This window comes from Sinocyclocheilus anshuiensis, unplaced genomic scaffold (assembly GCF_001515605.1).
Source record: "Sinocyclocheilus anshuiensis isolate Anshui unplaced genomic scaffold, SAMN03320099.WGS_v1.1 scaffold807, whole genome shotgun sequence".
NCBI classification, from domain to species: domain Eukaryota; kingdom Metazoa; phylum Chordata; class Actinopteri; order Cypriniformes; family Cyprinidae; genus Sinocyclocheilus; species Sinocyclocheilus anshuiensis.
The window spans coordinates 571,957-592,687 of NW_015551077.1; the positions used below are offsets into that span (position 1 = coordinate 571,957).

The 20,731-nt window shown below is 35.8% G+C and overlaps 2 protein-coding genes and 1 pseudogene across 3 annotated transcripts; 2 read left to right on the forward strand and 1 right to left on the reverse strand.

The window, feature by feature from the left end:
- The first annotated feature begins 2,053 nt into the window (after positions 1 to 2,053).
- Positions 2,054 to 6,738, forward strand: LOC107662454 (eukaryotic translation initiation factor 3 subunit J-A-like). Its single transcript, XM_016452483.1, has 9 exons — positions 2,054 to 2,153; positions 2,291 to 2,379; positions 2,900 to 2,951; positions 3,368 to 3,459; positions 4,112 to 4,226; positions 4,306 to 4,470; positions 4,555 to 4,628; positions 5,462 to 5,598; positions 6,101 to 6,738. Exons 1-8 carry the CDS (start codon positions 2,132 to 2,134, stop codon positions 5,591 to 5,593), a joined length of 741 nt encoding a protein of 246 aa, XP_016307969.1. The 5' UTR covers positions 2,054 to 2,131; the 3' UTR covers positions 5,594 to 5,598; positions 6,101 to 6,738.
- Positions 6,739 to 9,083: 2,345 nt separating this feature from the next.
- On the forward strand, positions 9,084 to 11,982 carry LOC107662484 (cysteine-rich motor neuron 1 protein-like; annotated as a pseudogene).
- Positions 11,983 to 12,627: 645 nt separating this feature from the next.
- On the reverse strand, positions 12,628 to 20,311 carry parp16 (poly (ADP-ribose) polymerase family, member 16). 2 transcript variants are annotated; one of them, XM_016452521.1, is made up of 7 exons: positions 20,219 to 20,311; positions 18,345 to 18,541; positions 18,116 to 18,253; positions 16,675 to 16,881; positions 16,263 to 16,434; positions 15,032 to 15,176; positions 12,628 to 13,677 (listed from the first exon to the last, which is right to left on the reverse strand). In XM_016452521.1, the coding sequence occupies exons 2-7, from the start codon at positions 18,531 to 18,533 to the stop codon at positions 13,542 to 13,544; spliced, it is 987 nt and encodes a 328-aa protein (XP_016308007.1). In that variant the 5' UTR covers positions 18,534 to 18,541; positions 20,219 to 20,311; the 3' UTR covers positions 12,628 to 13,541. The 2 variants fall into 2 exon arrangements, with proteins under 2 accessions (XP_016308007.1, XP_016308008.1); XM_016452522.1 differs by having other exon boundaries at positions 20,228 to 20,294.
- Positions 20,312 to 20,731: the final 420 nt, after the last annotated feature.

The window sequence follows — 20,731 nt, forward strand, 5'->3', positions numbered from 1 at the left end:
CACTCTAAAAAATGCTGGGTTGTTTCAACCCAACTTTGGGTCAAATATGGACTAACCCAACCATTGGGTTAAATTTTCTAATTACATTTTTAACCCAAAAGTTGGGTTAGTCCATATTTGACCCAAAGTTGGGTTGAAACAACTCAGCATTTTTTAGAGTGTATGAATCACGCCGAATAAATTCCTGTACAACCCACACAGTGCATAGGTATTTTTAACTGCCAGCCGTTGAGTGTACATTGGTTGTTATTGCAGTGTATTATGCGATTGAATGAGTGCACTCATTTATGTAATGGTTTCAGACACCACTACAATGGCTGTTCCCTCAAATAGTGCAATATATAAGGGTATAGGCAGTGATTTCGGAGAGTGCAGGATTTGCTACTTGTTAAAGCGTGATCAAATTAGCAAGATTTTGATGAAAATTCGTTGGTAAAGCGTCTGTTGTCTATTGTCAATAGTGTAGTGATATATGAAGCACAGCTCAAAAGTCCATTTCAAACCAAGCAACTTTCTGTTGGTCAGCATGGCGAATTCATATGACCAGTCCCAGATAGCACACATACGAGATTAAAGATCGCTTCATCTGGAAAGCATCTGCTGTGTACAAACATCTGATAGACGTCTCCAAGATGTCAGTTTAATATACATTCTAAATCATAAACATCTTAAAGACATAACGTCTATTTGACATCTGATATGCCCTATAGATGTATTGCAGATGAGCAAACACTCTAAAAATATGTCTTGCAGATGTACAGTAAATGCAGACGTCAAATAGACGTCTCCGTGATGTACGTGTGCTATCAGGGGTTGAACCCAATGCAAAATCTGTGTGAGGAAATGTTTCACCCTCATGCAAAATTCCAAACTGCATGGATTCCTATTAAAAAGACTGGATTTTGTCCACAAATATTTAGTTGGTTGCAGGGGGAGGGAGGGACACTGTAGTGAGAATTTGATTGGACGAAATTGGCGTAGTGTAGGATGAGATCATCAACATTTTGGTCCATTTTTAAGAAGAAAGTAAACTTTAAATGTGTATAGGGGCTTATATCTGCTAAAAGCTCATTTTGTTATGAGTACACTATAGCAGTGAATCTCAACCTTTTGGCGTACCGGACCCCAGTCCAATTCAGAACCATCCTCAAGGACCCCCAGAACAAAACTGACTCATCTATGTATCATTTGTGTCTTTGTGAGGACCAAATGCAGTCAGGGATAATTCAAGTTAGCTGACTTGTCCAGTATTTGGCCATATCATCAGCTATATTGGATTTTTCTTTCATGGGAACATGTCATGTCAAAATATACAAAATGTATACAAAAATTAATACTTTATACGGACCCCCTGGCCTTACGTCAAGGACCACTAGGGGTCCACGTCTGCATTTACATCTGCAAAAAGTATTTTTAGAGTGTTTGCTCATCTGCAATATTTCTATAGGACGTTTCCTATCAGATGTCAAGTAGACGTTTAGAAGATGTCTTTAAGATGTGTATGATTTAGAGTGTATGTAAAACTGACATCTTAAAGACATCTATCAGATGTTTGTACACAGCAGATGCAGCGATCTTTAACAGACATCTTGCAGACGGCTAACACACATGGACTAAAAGCCACAAAAATATAATAAACTGATACTATTTACCCAGATAGCACACATATGTCTGCATGCTGTCTGTTAAAGATCTCTTCATCTGGAAAGCATCTGCTGTGTACAAACATCTGATAGACGTCTTTAACATCTCAGTTTTACATACATTCTAAATCATAAACATCTTAAAGACATTTTCTAAACGTCTATATCTGATAGGTATCATCTTATAGATGTATTGCAGATGAGCAAACACTACAAAATAGGTCTTGCAGATGTCAAATAGACGCCTCAGTGATGTACATGTGCTATCAGGGTAGATGACCGGTTAACACACATGGAGTAAAAGCTACACAAATCTAATAAACTGATACTATTTAAGAACACTATTCTTCACATTACACAATTTATTAGCTTTGAAGAGAGCCATGCCTTACATATGTGACTGAGGGCCTTTAATTTGACATTTCTGGAAGTCTTCGTGCAGTGCGGTGTGCTTCACGCCCTCATTTCCCCTCAGCCACTCCGACATCATGGCGGACGCCGATTCTTGGGGTGAGAATTTCACTCAACTCTACCGTTTTTATTTTCTGACTGTACGAATTTATATTAATATGTTTTATCTAATAGACTGTCATCATGAATCACGGCTGTCATTAAGTAATCTGTCTAAACACGCTGTTATTTTCCAGACGCTGATAGTTTCGAGACCGAGGAGCCTATCAAAAAGGCGGCAGTTCATGACAAATGGGAGGGCGAGGATGAAGACGACGACGTGAAAGTAAGTAGCGAATGCTTTATTTGTCGTTCGCGAATCAAAATGTGTGTTTACTCTTTAACAGTTAAGAAAGTCTCTCATCTGCCAAGAAGTTACAGTTAGCTAACTCTAGCTAGCTGCTCTTGCTAACTCGAGAGTGTAAAAACAGCGCGGTGAGGATGAGCTTTAGTGTAATATGTGTGCAGTTAAGTTAGTTATTAGCATAGGCGTACACCTGCTGTCGTAAGTCAGGGAATGAAATCATAGCAATTATATTAATTTAATGCTAAAGCCATGTCTTTAACACCTTTGTAGCGTATAGTTAGTGTCTAATTTACTGTACTTGGCCTTTTCAAAGCAAAATATAACTGTCACCTGTTGCTCATCTCAAATTATCTTACCGTCTCAAAGTAGTTTGCCTTCTTCATAATAGGACAGATTAACTTTATAACTGTGAAATGAATGATGTCCAGTTAATCTTTTGTCTTCATGCTACCTATCACGAAATGTCCTAATTTGTGGTTTAAATTAATTTTCCATGTAGGATAATTGGGATGATGATGAAGAGGAAGAAAAGGAGGAGGAAAAAAAGTCAGGTACAGTGATATGAAATGCATAATTTGGTAGGTGACAAACTGAACATGGTTGTTGTTGTTGTTGTTTTCTCCCAAAATGCATTTTCACCTCGCAAGTATTAGTTTTTTTTTTTTTTTTATCAGTTGACTTATAGTTCTGGGTGTTACATATATTTATAAATGAATATATTTATAATATTTAAGTATATATTTTTTGCTTTGCATTTGTTCATAGTTAATTAAGATGAGACTATAAAAACTACATGCATAATTATATGAGAATTACACAAAAACTTAAAACGCCTTGGAAATTATGCACATATTAACATGCACATAAATTCACATTCTTCAAAGCAGTTATTTATAAAGCTTCAGCTGTACTTCAAGTTGTAAAGTTAAACTTTGAGGTTTAACTGTTTGTTTTTTTTCGTATACAGAGGACAAACCTACAGAAAAGAAGAAACTCAGTGAAAAAAGAAAAGAAAAGGAAAATTTACAAAGAAAAAAACAAGAGGAGCTCCAAAAACAAGTGAGTTCAGACATATTTAATTTGACCTGTTTCTCAGTAACAAGTAATGCTGAATGTTTTCTAAGTTGTTACATATTTCATTTACATTGTGAAACTTTGAAAGCATTGTTTTATTTACAGCATTTTGTAACTGTCATATTTTTCATTTTTTATATACATAGACTACCGTCAAGTTGGAGGTAAGTAAAATTTTTTTAAAAAGAAATTAATACTTTCAAAAGATTTCCATTAAATGCTGTTCTTTTGAACTTTTTGTTCATAAAAGAATTCTGGAAAAAAATAAAAATAATAATATTTTCCACAAAAGTATTAAGCATCAAATCAGCAAATCCGAATGATTTCTGAAGGATCATGTGACGCTGAAGACTGGAGTAATGATGCTGAAAATTCAGCTTTGCATCACAGGAATGAATTACATTTTACAATATATTAAAATAGAAAACAGTTCTTTTAAATTGTAATAATATTTCTGTTTTTACTGCATTTTCGATCAAATAAATACAGCCTTTAAAAAAAAAAAAATCGTACAGACCCCAAACATCTGAATGGTAGTGTGTATGTCTGTCTTGTTAACTCATACCTTTATTAGTAGCTTAAGCGTGCGATAGAAGAATATACCAACATTTTCACTAACTTTAATTTGTTTAAATAGTTAGAGGAGTCAAAAAACAGCACAGAACTCACAACTGAAGAGGATCTGGCAAAAAAACTTAGAGTGAAAAAACTACAGGAGGATTCAGACTTAGAACTAGTAAAAGAAGCATTCGGTAAGTGCTTTCTGTTTATCCATATCCGTATTTTTACCCATAATAAGCCCAAATCATTAACTTTTATTCTTGTTTGTAGGTGTAGTATCAAATAATGTTACAGGAATTGATGCGATGAGTCCCTCTACAAAAGAAGACTTCACAGAGTTTGAGCGGTTGCTAAAAGAAAAAATGTCTTCCTATGAGAAGTCAGTACACTATTCCAGCTTTTTAGAGACACTATTTAGGGACCTGTGTCTTTCGTGTAAGTATATTTCATTTTTGATAGTTCTTCTGTCAATCATAATGTGATTTATGTATTGCTTAATGATATTTTTCGGTTTTGCAGTGGAAGTTGACGACTTGAAGAAAGTTAACAACTCTCTAACAGTGTTACTAAGTGAAAAGCAGAGGCAAGAAAAGGTATGAAATTCATTTATAGGAATCGTTCACCCAAAAAATGAAAATGTGCAGAGAATTTATTCACACTTAGGCCATCCAAGATGTAGATGAGTTTGTTTCTTCATCAGAACAGATTTGGAGAAATCATCACTTGCTCACCAGTGGATCCTCTGCAGTGAATGGGTGCCGTCAGAATGAGAGTCCAAACAGCTGATAAAAACATCACAATAATCCACAATTAATCCACACCACTCCAGTCCACCAATGAATGTCTTGTGAAACAAAACAAAACAGTTCTAAACAAATATGTCGATGGATTTTGAAGTGAGACGACAACAGCGGATGGCCTTTCTCACTGTAGGAAGTGTTATTATGGATTATTGATTCGTATTTTGGCCAGAAGTGACAGTTTGAAGTTAAAAACGTCTTAATGCTTTTGTTTCTTACAAACACGCAGCTTTTTGCTTTACAAGACTTTAATAGATGAACTGGAGTGATGTGGATTATTGTGATGTGTTTATCAGCTGTTTGGACTCTCATTCTGACGGCACCCATTCACTGCAGAGGATCCACTGGTGAGCAACTGATGGAATGCTACATTTCTCCAAATCTGTTTTATCTGGTTGGCCGGAGTACATTTTTTAGCAAATGTTCATTTTTGGGTAAACCATTCATTCAATAGCAAACAATTACTAACTCAAGGAACTTTTTTTTTTTCTTCTCGATGCTTTATCTTTTTATGTAAAATTCTCCTATTTTGTTTACTCCTATATACCATACCATATGTACAATTTGTATTATTTTATTGTAATTAGTTTTTTTTGGTCCTAAATATCATATTTTTTATTCAATAGGCAAACAAAGGTAAAAAGAAAAAGAAGGGAGTTTTACCAGGAGGAGGTTTAAAAGCCACAATGAAAGATGATCTCGCAGACTACGGGCAGTTCGGTGGTGGTTATGCACAAGATTACGAGGATTTCATGTGACCAAGGCTTAACCCATTGATAGTGTTTGCTGATTACTGAACCACACACCTTAACAGCATGACCTTACCCCAGTCAGGCCCACTACCAGAACCATGCTAGAAAACTCTGAACGCCATCCCACGCAATGCACACTCTCCCTTCAAAGAGGTTTATGCAGAGAATCAGTTAACTGCGGTATCTTTCTCTAATCTGTGAATTTAGGTCAATGTTTGTCGGAATAATAAACCCGATAAAATGGGGCCCTTCTCACAAATGTGAATCTGCAGTATCGATTAATCGTCACGGTCCAGGCAACAAAGAGTGTTATTGTTCGGTAACTGCTATTTCTTGGAAATAAATGACATTCTATGCAAATTTCAGTCCGGATTGATCTGTCGTTGGATCCGCTTTGGCTGGTATCCTTTTGCAACCAGGCCGAATAACTCAATCTGTACAACCTGAAGTGGTGATATGGCAGTCACATGGTTTATGAATCATGTCTTCAATCAGAGATTTCATGTGACCAAGGCTTAACCCATTGATAGTGTTTGCTGATTGCTGAACCACACACCTTAACAGCATGACCCCAGTCAGGCCCACTACCAGAACCATGCTAGAAAACTCTGAACGCCATCCCACGCAATGCACACTCTCCCTTCAAAGAGGTTTATGCAGAGAATCAGTTAACTGCGGTATCTTTCTCTAATCTGTGAATTTAGGTCAATGTTTGTCGGAATAATAAACCCGATAAAATGGGGCCCTTCTCACAAATGTGAATCTGCAGTATCGATTAATCATCACAGTCCAGGCAACAGTGTTATTGTTCGGTGACTGCTATTTCTTGAAAATAAATGACATTCTATGCAAATTTCGGTCCGGATTTATCTGTCGTTGGATCCGCTTCGGTTGGTATCCTTTTTGAATGGGATGTTCCTTTTGCAAACCAAGCCGATTAACTCAACCTATACAGCCTACAGTGGTGATATGGTAGTCAACTGGTTTATAAATCATGTCTACAATCAGACGTTTCATTTTTTGTTCGTAGATGAGCTCATTTGTTTAGATAAGTAAATCTATAGTGTAGTGTACCTAATGTAAGCAGAATGCTTTGAAAATAACGCCTTTATGTTTGTAGCTCATAATGCATTCCATGAAAAGTCTAAGACCAAAAGTATCACTCTAAATGAACCGTTTTGAAGATACATTGCAGCGTTATTAGCATTACCTCAATTTTTGCAGAGCGAAATATGCGAATATTTACAAATATAACATGTTTTCAATGCAGCACATTATGCAGTTACTCATTTGACCTCAACCATGCCAGCAATGAATGAGTGTGATCTGCTAATGTAAAAGGGACTGAACGTTGACATTGGGTCTTTTCAGGTGTCGTTTGGCTTTCCATTTTTTCGACAACTTGCAGTTATAGACATGCTTCAAAGAGACTTACGATCAGTGAAGCCGATGATAGGACTGCACTGTTTTATAAATATCTAATTTAATAAAAGTTGCTTAAAATCCATGGTTTGTCTTTTTTGCTTCTTATATTGTCTTTTTATCTTAGCTGAGGAATGGATCATAATTATGTGGTAATTGACAGAATGGAATGCTGTTGATCAGACTTAAAGCGATAGTTCACCCACAAATGAAAACTAATCATTTAGTCACCCTCATGTTGCTTCAAACCTGTATGAGTTTTTTTCTGTTGAGTACTTTGAAAGATGATGTTGTTAACCAACAGTTGACGGTAGCCATTGACTCCCATATAATTTTTTTTTCATACTATGGAATTCAATGGCTACCATCAACTTGAGGGTGAGTAAATGATGACAGAATTTTCATTTTTGGGAAAATTCAAAAATGTTTTTTAAAATGTGTTATTAATCTTACTGTGAATGATGTATCCTTATATAATTTTTTTTTTTACTCCAGACTTCTATAGACCTTTTTTTTTAATTTTTTACCTCCGACTTCTCTCTGGTGGCATTCTGGACTTCTCCAATCATCTAATCCACTTAAACAGTCCCACCAGGATTTTGTGGGACTTTTTTCATGATTTTTGTGGCCTAAAATGACTGAATTTGCTGCAGCGATATTTGTGGCATTTTTTTCCTGTTTCACAGTAAAGTGAAAGTGAAGTGACATGTGGCCAAGTATGGTGACCCATACTCGGAATTAGTGCTCTGCATTTATCCCATCCAAACACAGCAGTGAACACACACACCCTCCGGAGCAGTGGGCAGCCATTTTTTTGCTGCGGTGCCCGGGGAGCAGTTGGGGGTTCGGTGCCTTGCTCAAGGGCACCTCAGTCGTATTGAAGGTGGAAGAGAGCGCTGTACATTCACTCCCCCCACCTACAATCCCTGCCGGTACGAGACTCGAACCCGCAACCTTTGGGTTACGAGTCCGACTAACCATTAGGCCACGACTTCCCTAAAGATGCAATTTCACGTAAAGATGCAATGCTGCATAAAAGCCAGATTCAACTATGCCTGCTTTGACCTCATTCCCTAATATAGAAGTATATAGTCACAGATGCCGTGTGAATGCCACCTCTGAGCAGCATTAAACAGTCTGTGTCGAGAAACCACTATAAAACACTACAGAAGCACTTCTGTGCTCCCTTTGGCATAATTAGTGTTCGTGGCAGTAAGAGTTGAACATAATAATTTGTTAATAGCTAATATTAAGTTAATATTGCTTTCCTCAGTTTACCTTTTTTTTCTTTCAGTAAAATAGCACAAAAAATGCTATCTGCTGTGAAGTGTGAGTTTGCTTGATTTTACATTCAAAAGTTTGGAGGGACTGGCTTAAACCCCGCCCACAATCGACTCCAAGCTCATACATTTTTGAGTGCTCAAAATCCAACAACCGAAATATAGAATCAATTCCCCACCTTACTTTTTTCATTATCCATAACCCTCAAATATGCTTCACAATATGGAAGAAAAGATCAGTGGCACTGGCTACTTCTGCAACTTCCGTGAAGTCAAAATACTGTAAAAGTGTTTGACCATGTTTTATCTCAATTTGACAATTTTTCTACATTACAATATTAGGACAGTTGTACCACTCTGACATGTTTGACTTTATAAAAATGTCAAAATTAATTTTCATGAAGAAATTAAACTCGTCAGAAGGTATGTGTGTGTATAATGGTACGTGTGTGTAAGCTTTTTTTCTAATGTATTTTTGAATAAATTTATACATCAGGACAAAAAAGTCATTGACTCTTTTATTCTTTGCATGAATTTATCACTGATAAATCATTCACAAGACTAGGAATTTGTATTAAGAAAGTAAATAGGGTCATCTTTATTGTACTTTGCATTAATTTAACCAGAAAAAAAATAATGAAAAAAAAAACCCACATTAAAAATTGCATTTATGCAAAATTTTATCTAATAATTTTATCTACAGTAGACGTTTATTAAGTATAAAGCGGTCAAGGGTATGACCTTTGAGACTGTTTGAAGAACCGTTCTGTTCTGAAAAGTGTACGCCAGACTGAAAGCGGCGTTTTATTGCGTACCAGCTTATGAAAAAGTTGCACACAGGTCTTCTCAGATAACTTGTCAATGTCCTAATCGTGTCCTTGTTGCTCGTGGCCGATTATCTCGATCACACTGTGAATTGCACCCACTGCTATTGGTCACGTGACCTGTGCACAAAGGGTCCAGTCTTCTTCGCTTGGTCCAACTTATTGGTTTTCAGACAAAAAGAAAACAACAGAGCGATTGTAAAGATAAGACTTGGGGATAATTAACAGCAAATCCAGACTCAACAAGCGTAACACTTCATCATCCATTGGTTGTGAAGAAGGGAGGAGGTTTGTTGCTGTGAAGTTGAATGATTTCTTTTGAGTGTGTGTGGTTGTAAAATGTGGTCTCGGTTGTGAGGACCATTATATAAAAGGTGACCCATCTCAGTAATGTGAAGTCCAACCATGAGTCCATGTGTCTTCTCAATCTTGGTGATTTTGTGGCTGGTAATGGCTGTGGAGATGTCCACCTTGGAGGGCAAGCAGATCCTCCAAGCCTTGCACTGTCCGCCCTGCGAACGCATCCATTGTTCCCTTCGTCGAGCACTGAAGTTCCAGTGTCAGGGTGAAATCACCACTGGGATCTGCGGTTGTTGTCCAGCCTGTGCCAAACTTGCGGGAGAAAGCTGTGGAGGCACCTGGGACTACCTGGGGAAATGCGATGAAGGGCTGGTTTGCATTTACCCAGAAGAAACTGATGGAAAATCAGAGGCAGAATGCAAGGGAACCTGCAAATCAGGTACCACTAACGCTGGAGATGTCAAGTTAATCTGTCTAGATGTTACGTAGAATCCTGCAAGTCTACGCTCTTAAAAATAATGGTTCTTTATTGGCTTCTGTGGTTCCATGAAGAACCTTGGAATCTTTCTATTGCACAAAAGGTTATTTATAGTGGAAAAGGGTTCTTTAGAAAATGTTATTAAAATGTTCTTCACACTAAGAAAAAAACGTTTTTTTTCACTGAACTTTGAGGAACCAAAAATGGTTCTTCTATGGAATCACAGTGAAATCTTTATTTTTAAGAGTGTAAAGTGCAAAGTTGGTTTTTAAGAGTGTAAAGTTGGTTTTTGAATTCAGGGTTCACATGATCTTGAAAAAACATGGAAATATCAGGAAGTACCAGGTTTGAAAAGTCATGGAAATTAATAATATTTTCAAGAAAAATCATGAAGATTTCTCTAGTAAATTTCTGAATTCAATATTTAATTTAATCAAAAATTTCATTTTTTATTGTTTTTTTTTATTGTATTAGACACCCCCCCCCTGTGAATTATACAGCAAAAATAATACTATTTATTTTAGAATAGTTTTTAATTATTTATTTAAATATATAATACAACAGGGGTTTTCAAACTGGAGTCCAGGGACCCACCGGAGAGCCACAAAGCGGTTGCTTGAGCGTCTGCTGAAAATTTCAGCAAAATAAATAAATAAATGTTTACTCATTTTCACTGAAGATTCTCTTTCCATCTAAAAGTATGAAAACCCCTGTGGTACAATCTATTCATGCAGAGTGTGCACCTGCTTATGGATTAACTTTATGTTCATGTTCACACTCTTGAAAATGGCACCATCAAGGTTAATCTAATTTATGAACTCTGAAAAGAGATACGGCAGTCAAGGATTCTTTTGATCTCAGAGCACTTTCCCATAAAAGCAAAGCTCTGATTGTTCTTATCTAGACGGTGACGAAATCCCCAATCTTTCCTGAAGAACTGCATCCGTATTGTAACGGGATTCCATCAATTTTATTGTCTGTTTTTTTCTTTGAGTATTTCACAATATATTGTATTATTTGGCACTTTTTGCAAGGCTTTGTTGTTGATTTTGGATTTGTATTTCCAAACAGTGCTGGAGGTTCTCAAAGCCGACACTTGCAGACCTGAGTGCACATGGAAGTTCTGCAAGGCAAATCCCAATGAAATATGCTCAGCCAGGTAACTTCTGCTTGAAGTCTTGATTTTTGATTCATCTGTTCCAGTGTCTCTGATGAATGACCGGTTCTCGGCTGCAGGTCTGTATCGCTGGAGAAGCGTGAGTGTGGAGGTCACTGCCAGCACACAACCTGCTCCAGCTGCTTGGTTCTCAGACCTCCATCTTGTCCTGTCTTGTTCTCCAACAGATCACGTGTGTCTGCATCGCTTCGGCAGGTGTGTGCAAGGACACCTGACCGAAGAAAAACATCCACCCATCTGCCACCAGAACCTACAGGTGAATTTCATTCCTGAGTTATGCTTTATCATTCTTTTTTGACATAAATATGAAATATATTTCTGCTTATTTCTGTGTTGGTTACAATATGGTTTCTTTTGATTACAACAAAATGCTTTGATTGAACTGTACTTTGAGCCCATAGTACTGATAAATGCACTTAAATTTGAAACTTAATTTATACATTGAACTACATATAGACAAAAAAAGACAAATTATTAAAAGACAAAATAAATGATGAATATACTCAAAACTAATTTTATAAAGTTTTATTTATTATTTATTTTATATGTAATGTAATTTATGTTTATATATATTTATTTCATATCAATCCATTTATATATATATATATATATATATATATATACAGATATACAATTCTATTATATTTCTAATATATTTTCATTGTTTGTATTATACATATTATAATTTAATATGTATAATATTAAATTATATATATATATATATATATTCTTTCAACAGAATAAATCTGAGGGATTCTTTGTGTGTTTGGTCCCTACCTGTACAACTGCAGCCAACTGATTCTACATTTAAAGAGGAATCCAAATAATGTAATCCAGTTGTAAAATGTAGCATAAAAGGCAGCTATTTTTAATAATGCATTTCAATACTATTTAAAAAATTAATGCTGTTAAATTACTTGCATTATTCTTGTACAGCTTTTGTTATACAATCTAAAACAGTGTTTTTGTCATTAAAACATGTTAAAACTGCATTTCCATGGCTACCAATAATATTTTGTCATAATCATGTCAGTTTTTTTAAATGATGTATTCTAATATTTGTATGTGCGAATGTTAAATGAATAAAACTGTATTTTAATTTCAGAGGACTCGTGTGTGTGTGTGTGTATATATATATATATAGAGAGAGAGAGAGAGAGAGAGAGAGAGAGAGAGAGAGAGAGAGAGAGAGAGAGAGAGAGAAAACACCGTAAACATGTTCCAACTCCTGTCGGGCCTGTTACTGAATAACAATGTGTTTATGAACCTGCAATTAGACATTCATCCATGAGCCAGAACAAAGCCCAGATCCATAACAGATCAACCTGTCCACATTTCGTTTGATGTCGGTCTCATATGAAACTGCATAAAGGAAGGAAATGGTTCATTCTGATAACGCATTAAATACTGTTTATAATATGCTTTCAAACATGTAACAAAAATGCACTTTATTAATTTTTTAATATTGAATAACTTTTCTTAATTATACCAACAGTGATTTAAATATATGCATTAATGCATTTAACTTTATGCATGAAAGTAAGTTATTATATGGCCACCACTAAATTCAAAATGTAAAAAACTTATTTAAAAATAGAGCTAATCAAGTGCACACAAATGAGTCTCCGCTTCTCAAGATGAAAAACACACCGCTTTTGTTATCGGTCACATATTACTGCTTTTGTTTTCGACTGATAAAAACAATGGCCAGACAAAACGTTCAGCGCACCAAGAGCCATAAACTTAAACAACAGCCAATATGTCACTCTTAAGTGACATATTGCCTTAAGTGACATTTTCTGCCTTAAGAAACACAATGTAACATTGCTGCATTTATTTATTTCAATAATTTCACAATTCAAATCCTCTGGATTATTCAAGTTAGAGACATTTATGCAATATCAAGACTAATTTTCATGATCGTTTTAAAGATACTGACCACCATAGCATGGGTCTTCTGCATAGTTGACTGGATCTAGACACAGTACGGTAGTCTAAGAACATGTGAACTTCTATATTTGCCCCAAAACTGAAAAATATCCAATATAAAAGCACACAGATCTCCCTACATGATTATTTTTAATATAAGCAGCAATTTTGCCAATGTCTAGGTTGAAAAGGCAGGTTAAGACAGCGCTTTGTCTTCATCATTTGGTAGCTAATGTAGTGATCCCATCATTCAAAAAGTAAAAACAGGCTACATGCTATCATGTAACATTCTTGGTGCTCGGCAGCATCTGCACATGAGCAAAATGCTAACATTAGAGCTCATACTGCAGCTTTACCTCTGACAGATGCACAGTGTTTATGCAAATCTAAGTAATGTAAATAAAATAGCGTGTAAAAATCAAGGAATGTCATGTTGAGCCCGAAGAAAATCGTTCCTGAGTATATTTTTTCCCTCTTTCATGATAGTCTTTGTGAGTAAAAGGCACTTTGGACGTGAGAGTTTATGTGATGTGTGCGGTCAGGGTCACCGGAACATTCTGTGCCAGAATGACTGAAAAGCAGACGAGTTGAAGGCACCGATGAATATGAGGAGCAGGAGATACAGGCCCATCATGATGGCAAAATGATGTCTGACGAGCCACGATGTCCCTTGAGCATGTCTAGAATCAGAACAGAACATCATTTTATACAGCAAGTTAGAAAAACAAATAGAAAAACATGAAAATTCTGCCTCAGGCCATCCAAGATGTATATGAGGTTGTTTCTTCATGGGAACAGATTTGGAGAAATGTAGCATTCCATCACTTGCTCACCAGTGGATCCTCTGCAGTGAATGGGTGCCGTCAGAATGAGAGTCCAAACAGCTGATAAAAACATCACAATAATCCACAATTAATCCACACCACTCCAGTCCATCACCTAACGTCTTGTGAAATGAAAAGCTCGCGTTTCTAATCAATCAAAACTTTTTAACAAAGTTTTTAACATAAAACCATTTCTTCCGGCTAAAATACGAGTCCATAATCCATAATAACGCTTCCTCCAGTGGAAAAAGTCCATCCCGTTGTCCTCTCAACATGAAAATCTACCAACATATTTGTTTAGACGTGCTTTGGACTGTTTTGGCTCATAAACGTGCTTGATCTGTGCATATTTCTCTCCTGATTCAGTAGAGACAACTTTTTCACTGGAGAAAGCAGTAATACGGTTAGGGTACTTTGTATTCTAGCCAGAAGCAACGGTGTGAAGTTAAAAATGCCTTAATGATGGATTTGTTTCTTACAAACATGCAGCTGTTCACTTCACAAGACATTAACTGATGGACTGGAGTGGTGTGGATTACTTGTGATGTTTTTATCAGCTGTTTGGACTCCCATTCTGACGGCACCCATTCACTGCAGAGGATCCACTGGTGAGCAAGTGATGTAATGCAACATTTCTGCAAATCTGTTCAGACAAAGAAACAAATTCATCTACATCTTGGATTGTCTGAGGGTGTGTACATTTTAAGCAAATTTTCATTTTTGGATGAGCTATTCCTTTAATGACAATTGGGTCTATCAAGCTTCAAAATTATACAAAATCACCATAAAATTATCCTAAAAGTAGCCCATTTCACTAAAATGCTATATTCCAAGTTTTTTTTGAAGTCATATGATAGCTTTGTGTGAGAAATAGATGGAAGTTTAAGCTGTTATTCACTGAAAATCTTGATATCCATCCACGATTCATTCTTTCGAGTCAGAGCTTTTCAGTGAATCAGTTGATAAAGCTATGCACCCTTTTTAAAGTTTTAGTCTCTTATTCACTGTAACTGTATGGAAAAGTGTGACCGGTACATTACTCAAAACACAGAAAACAGAATGTTGACAGAAAATGTATTCTGAGTGAACTTTTTATTTATTTATTTTTTTTAAGTGTTTTGAATTATGAAAGTACTACAAAGAAAGTCAGGACATCAGCTGAAACGCAACAATCGGGTGAATAAGGATGCCGGCGTAACTCCGGTCTCACCGTGATCGGTAGCGTCTCTGAGAATACACCAGCAGGTACTTCACTCTCAGAAGCTCGTTGTTAGTCACCACAAAGTATTTCTCGGGCACCTCACCACCTTCACTGTTCCTGGCCTTCAGACGCTTACGGTCAATGCTCTCGGAGTCTGAAACACACACAACAAGAGATGAATTTAGATGTCTGCTGGGATGGGATCTTACTGGATGGTAATTTTACACAAAATTGGAATAAAAATCAAATTAATGTTTGATTGTTTTTATTTTGTTGAAAATGACGTAGCATATTACTGTTGGAAAGATTGTTGCACACTTTTTCACATATGAAAAAAATACAGTAGGGGAGAGTGGGCTAAGATGTGCCATCCCCTTATTCTAGCAAACTATGCATAATTGGTCACAGAGCCATATATTTAGAAAGGGACAATCTGACAGAGGTGCCTTTTTATTTATTAAATAATGTTTTATTTTTCATTTATTTAGGAAAGAAAGCATCGGCCATAAAAAAACAAAAAGACTGGCTTGTCAGTATCAACCAGAATTTTAATTTACCATGCATATTAAACATTTTTTTCTGGCTGGTTTATGAAAATATGATATGTAATAGTAAAAAAATAAGACTTATCTAATTTTCTTTTATTTATTGTCGTGTTATATTGTAAATGGGAATGGCTCACAGATCTGAAAATGTTGATTTTTGATTTCTGAATTGATTAACAATGAACACATCAACAGCTTAAACATTTACACAACTTCTTTCAAAAAAAAAAAAAGGTAAACACTTTCACTAAGCAAGGATGCATTAAATTGATCAAAAGTGACAGTAAAGACATGTATAATGTTACAAAAGATTTCAGATAAACTTTAATAAATGCTGTTAAACTTTCTATTCAAACAATCCTGAAAAAAAAAAAACGTATCAGTTTTCACAAAAATATGAAGCAGCACAACTGTTTTCAACATTGATAATAATAAATGTTTCTAGAGCAGCAGATCTGCATATTAGAATCAGCATATGACACTGAAGACTGGAGTAATGATGCTGAAAATTCAGCTATGCATCAAAAGAATAAATTACACTTTAACTGATATTCAAATAGAAAACAGTTATTTTAAATTGCAATAATATTTCACAATATTACTGTTTTTACCATATTTTTAGAGCATAAGAGACTTCTTTTAATAATCACAACTTTTGACCGTTATTGCATACAGCTGGTCACCTGACACATTACCTTTCTTCTTCACCTGACACTTCACATCAGGATGATCGATGATTTCACACAAGGCAACACAGCTGATCAAAGGCCCAAGAACGCTTTCCCTCCATCCGTTACCGTGGGGACTGTAAAGGATGGCCATGCTGAGGTCACTGGTCAGGTATGTGCCCTCCCCAAACAGTGAGGTCTGAAATCTCAAATCATAACCAAAGATAAGTGGCTTACATCACTTTTAATTACAGTGTAACTGCTGAACCAACAAGCAGATAACACTGGAGTTATAATGATCATTTTCACACATATCATCTAAACATGAACTGATAAGGGAGAGTCAAACACGTCTTGCAGACACGCTTATTTGCAGTCCTCTATAACAATCAAAAAGCCTGCCTGGAGAACATCATCCACCAGCACAGCACGTCCTGACCTTATTGAGATGGCAGTGTAATCCGTTGTGTATGATGGAGTGGAAGTTCTCCAGTCTGCTGCCGTGGAATGCATAGATGAGCTCTCGTCCGGCCCGCATCCGCTCGAACTTGGAGTTGAGCAAATCACAGTACTGCAGTTCAAAGAGGAAGTCTGGAGCTGGAGCCGAAATGCCCTCACTCTGAGTCAGCTGGCTGAGTCTGGCAAACTAATGGAGGGAGATTGAACACAAGTGAACTAAGAGACATCCAAAATTAAATAGACTGTGGGTTGTCTGAATGACTAGTCCAGACTACCAAAACCAAATGGTTTATATGGTATTCTGTTCTTTTAACATTCTGTTTTTAAGTGAGTGAGTGAGTGACGTGACATGTGGCCAAGTATGGTGACCCATACTCGGAATTAGTGCTCTGCATTTACCCATCCAAAGTGCACACACACAGCAGTGAACACACACACACCGTGAACACACACCCGGACCAGAGGGCAGCCATTTATGCTGCGGCGCCCGGGGAGCAGTTGGGGGTTCAGTGCCTTGCTCAAGGGCACCTCAGTCTTGGTATTGAAGGTGGAAGAGAGCGCTGTACATTCACTCCCCCCACCTACAATCCCTGCCGGTACGAGACTCGAACCCGCAACCTTGGGTTACGAGTCCGACTCTCTAACCATTAGGCCACGACTTCCCCAACCAGTTAAGTTATTCTGCCAATGCAATGAAATATCACACTTAAATGAATCGTATAAGTCTTATTAGTGAATCAATCAAACAATGTAATCCGATTCCTGAACAAATTCCTGAATCCTATGAGCTGGTTCTTTTTAGTGAATCAGAAACATTGAGTGCTACCAGTGCAGTCCAAACTAATGACTCGTATGAACTGGTTCTGTTTTTAAATGAAGCAAATCATACAGCGTGACTAGTGTAGTACAGACTAAAGACTCTTTTTAGTGAATCATAAAAATAGAGTGCTTCTAGTATGGTTCCATCCCCAAACAAATTATTCTTAGGCTGATTATACATGGGGCAACTTTTTTGAGCAATGTTGCTTGGCCACTTTCCTATTGAGAATGGGTAACAAATTTCTATGTGGATACTTTAGATCAGTCGTGGGCCCTGTGTCTCACCTGGTTGCCCGTTGATGACAACATAGGTCAAAGTTGCCCCATGTATTTTCTTTTAGCATAGTTTGAACGTATGCCTCTTTGAACAGTCTCTCTTTAGTTTTGTTGTAATAAGTGGAATAATTAATTAATTATGTTTCTATATTATTTTTAGTTCAAATCTGAACAGACTGAAATCATTAAATAAAACTGCATTGCTTTCTTTTTTTCCTTTACAACATTTCTTTGTATTACAAGAATTATTTTTATAGAATCATTAAGAGGAATCCGAATCAGATTCATCTGCGAAATGCACAGATCTAAATGAAGTTTAGCAATACCTCCTCTTTCTGCAGGGTCTTTACAGCAAAACTCTTGGAGGAGAGAACCCAGTGCACAAGAGCCAGATGATGATCTCCATCACCGTGTCCCAGACGCACCAGATCTCTCACGTTTGGCAAAGTATCCACATCCTTTTGCTGTGAGGAACACAGTAGAATCAAAACTATAAAGGATGTCTGTTTTGGAAGGCTAACAACATGGAGAGCTCTATTTCTGCAAACCTCTTACCAGCTCCTCAAAGTCCTTGACCTCTCCTCTAAGATAGCGAGGAGGGAAGGGTCTGAGCACTGAATCGCGTTTGTAGCTCTGGACGGCGGCTACGAAGAGGCTGCAGCGCAGATCTGCCGCTACAGGGTCTCGATGCAGACAGGAGCAAACCAGCTCTCTGACCGCAGCTGTCGGGAGAGGCGGCTGCATTCCCAACACTAAAACAAACAACAGATATATCATAAATAATAGACAATAAGAAACGATTTTCAATAATGCAAAATATGTAGATTGTGAGTCAAGTAGTGTCAAAAAAAAAAGATATATATATTATATTAATATATTATTTTATATACTATAATAATAATTTTAAAACTCATATTATATAATTATAAATCATTATATTTTTTATGATATATATTTATATATTATTTAATACTTAAATATAATAATAATAATAATAAGTGATGTTCATTAATGTAAATGCAAAACATGTAGAATGTGAGTCTAGTTGCATACAAAATAGCAAACCAGCTCTCTGACCACAGCTGTCGGGAGAGGCGGCTGCATTCCCAACACTAAAACAAACACAACAGATATATCATAAATAATAGACAATAAGAAACGATTTTCAATAATGCAAAATATGTAGATTGTGAGTCAAGTAGTGTCAAAAAAAAAAGATATATATATTATATTAATATATTATTTTATATACTATAATAATAATTTTAAAACTCATATTATATAATTATAAATCATTATATTTTTTATGATATATATTTATATATTATTTAATACTTAAATATAATAATAATAATAATAAGTGATGTTCATTAATGTAAATGCAAAACATGTAGAATGTGAGTCTAGTTGCATACAAAATATAGTGTACATGTATATACAATATATGTAGTGTCACTGTAAATACACAGTATATTATATATATATATATATATATACATATATTTTATATAGTATAATAATGTAATCATTATATTATATATTATAAATCAATTATAATATTTTTATTTTATATTTTTATATAAACATTTAATATTTATATTATATTGAAAAAATATAAATATCATATTTTAAATGATAATTTCATTATATTTTTATTTTACATTTTACTATATATAGTGAGATTAGAATACTATATATTATCATTACGACATATTATGTATTTATAAATCCAACACAATATTACAATATTTCCATTAAATTAGTTTGTTTACTTACCATCTTCTTGTTAATTTTAAAAATTAAGTTAAATAATTCATATAATATATAATACATTTATTATTTCTAAAATTGTATATAATTTATAATATATTAAAGCTAGATTTACAATAATAAACCAGACACAATTGCCTTAAGTAAACAAAGGACAAAGGATCGAAGGACTTTTTTATTTAAAAGATTTAAGTGACTAAAGATTTAAATGAAGGCATGAGTAAGGATGTTAAAAGTTTATTTTTAGTGAACTTTGACGGATAATTTCAGTAGATGTACGTAAACTCATGTAAAACATTTAATAGCCTGTTTTCAGTGAGACCTTGCTGCAGATTAGCTGCTAACAAGGTTAATATCAGCTAGCGAAACCCAACCCGTAATATAAACTCATTCATAATTTGCTCTAAGTCTTCTAAGGCTCCTATATTTGACTGTTTTAATGCAATAAGTTAGTTCGTTTAACAGTCGGTTTGTTCAGCTCTGCTAAGTTTGTTTACATGTTAAGCATGTTAGCTGGTTAGCTCAGCTAAGTTACCGTCTCACTGAAGAAACTCACTCAAGCTTCAGCACACAAACGATTTGAAAGCAGAGTACTCATCACTCTACTTGTCATTACATTATATATTATCAAATATTCGGCAAGCATTTATGTATTTTACCTTATGTGCCTGAAGCTCAGGCATCTGACAGCCACCGGAAGCTAAACGTGTCCAGCTGCTGCTGCGCATGCGCCTGACAGCACCAGCAGAGGACGCCATACACTGAACGCTGAACTATGCAAAAGTGGGGCAGTGATTCGTGAAGCACCAAATATATTCAGTTTTTTTTGTGATGCCACAGCCTTCCTACATATAAATATAGTCAAAGAATATTTAATGTAATTTCTATGTGACAATGATTAACACATGTATTGTCTTAGCTACTACTTTATCTGAATCGATCTACCTGTCTGTCTTTTTCTTTTGCTATCAAGAAAGTGATACCTGAGATGATGGAGAAGCATTTTAGGTCAAGCGTTGTGTTACCAGAAGTGGCTGAGTGCTGTTGTTCTCATTTCGCTGTAAAGTTACAGAGCACTTAATATTGTTGCCAGAAGAATTTTAGAGATCAATTATGTATGAAAAAAATCAGGTCACTGTTTTGCTGAGGCATAAGCTTCAGAAAAGAGGCAG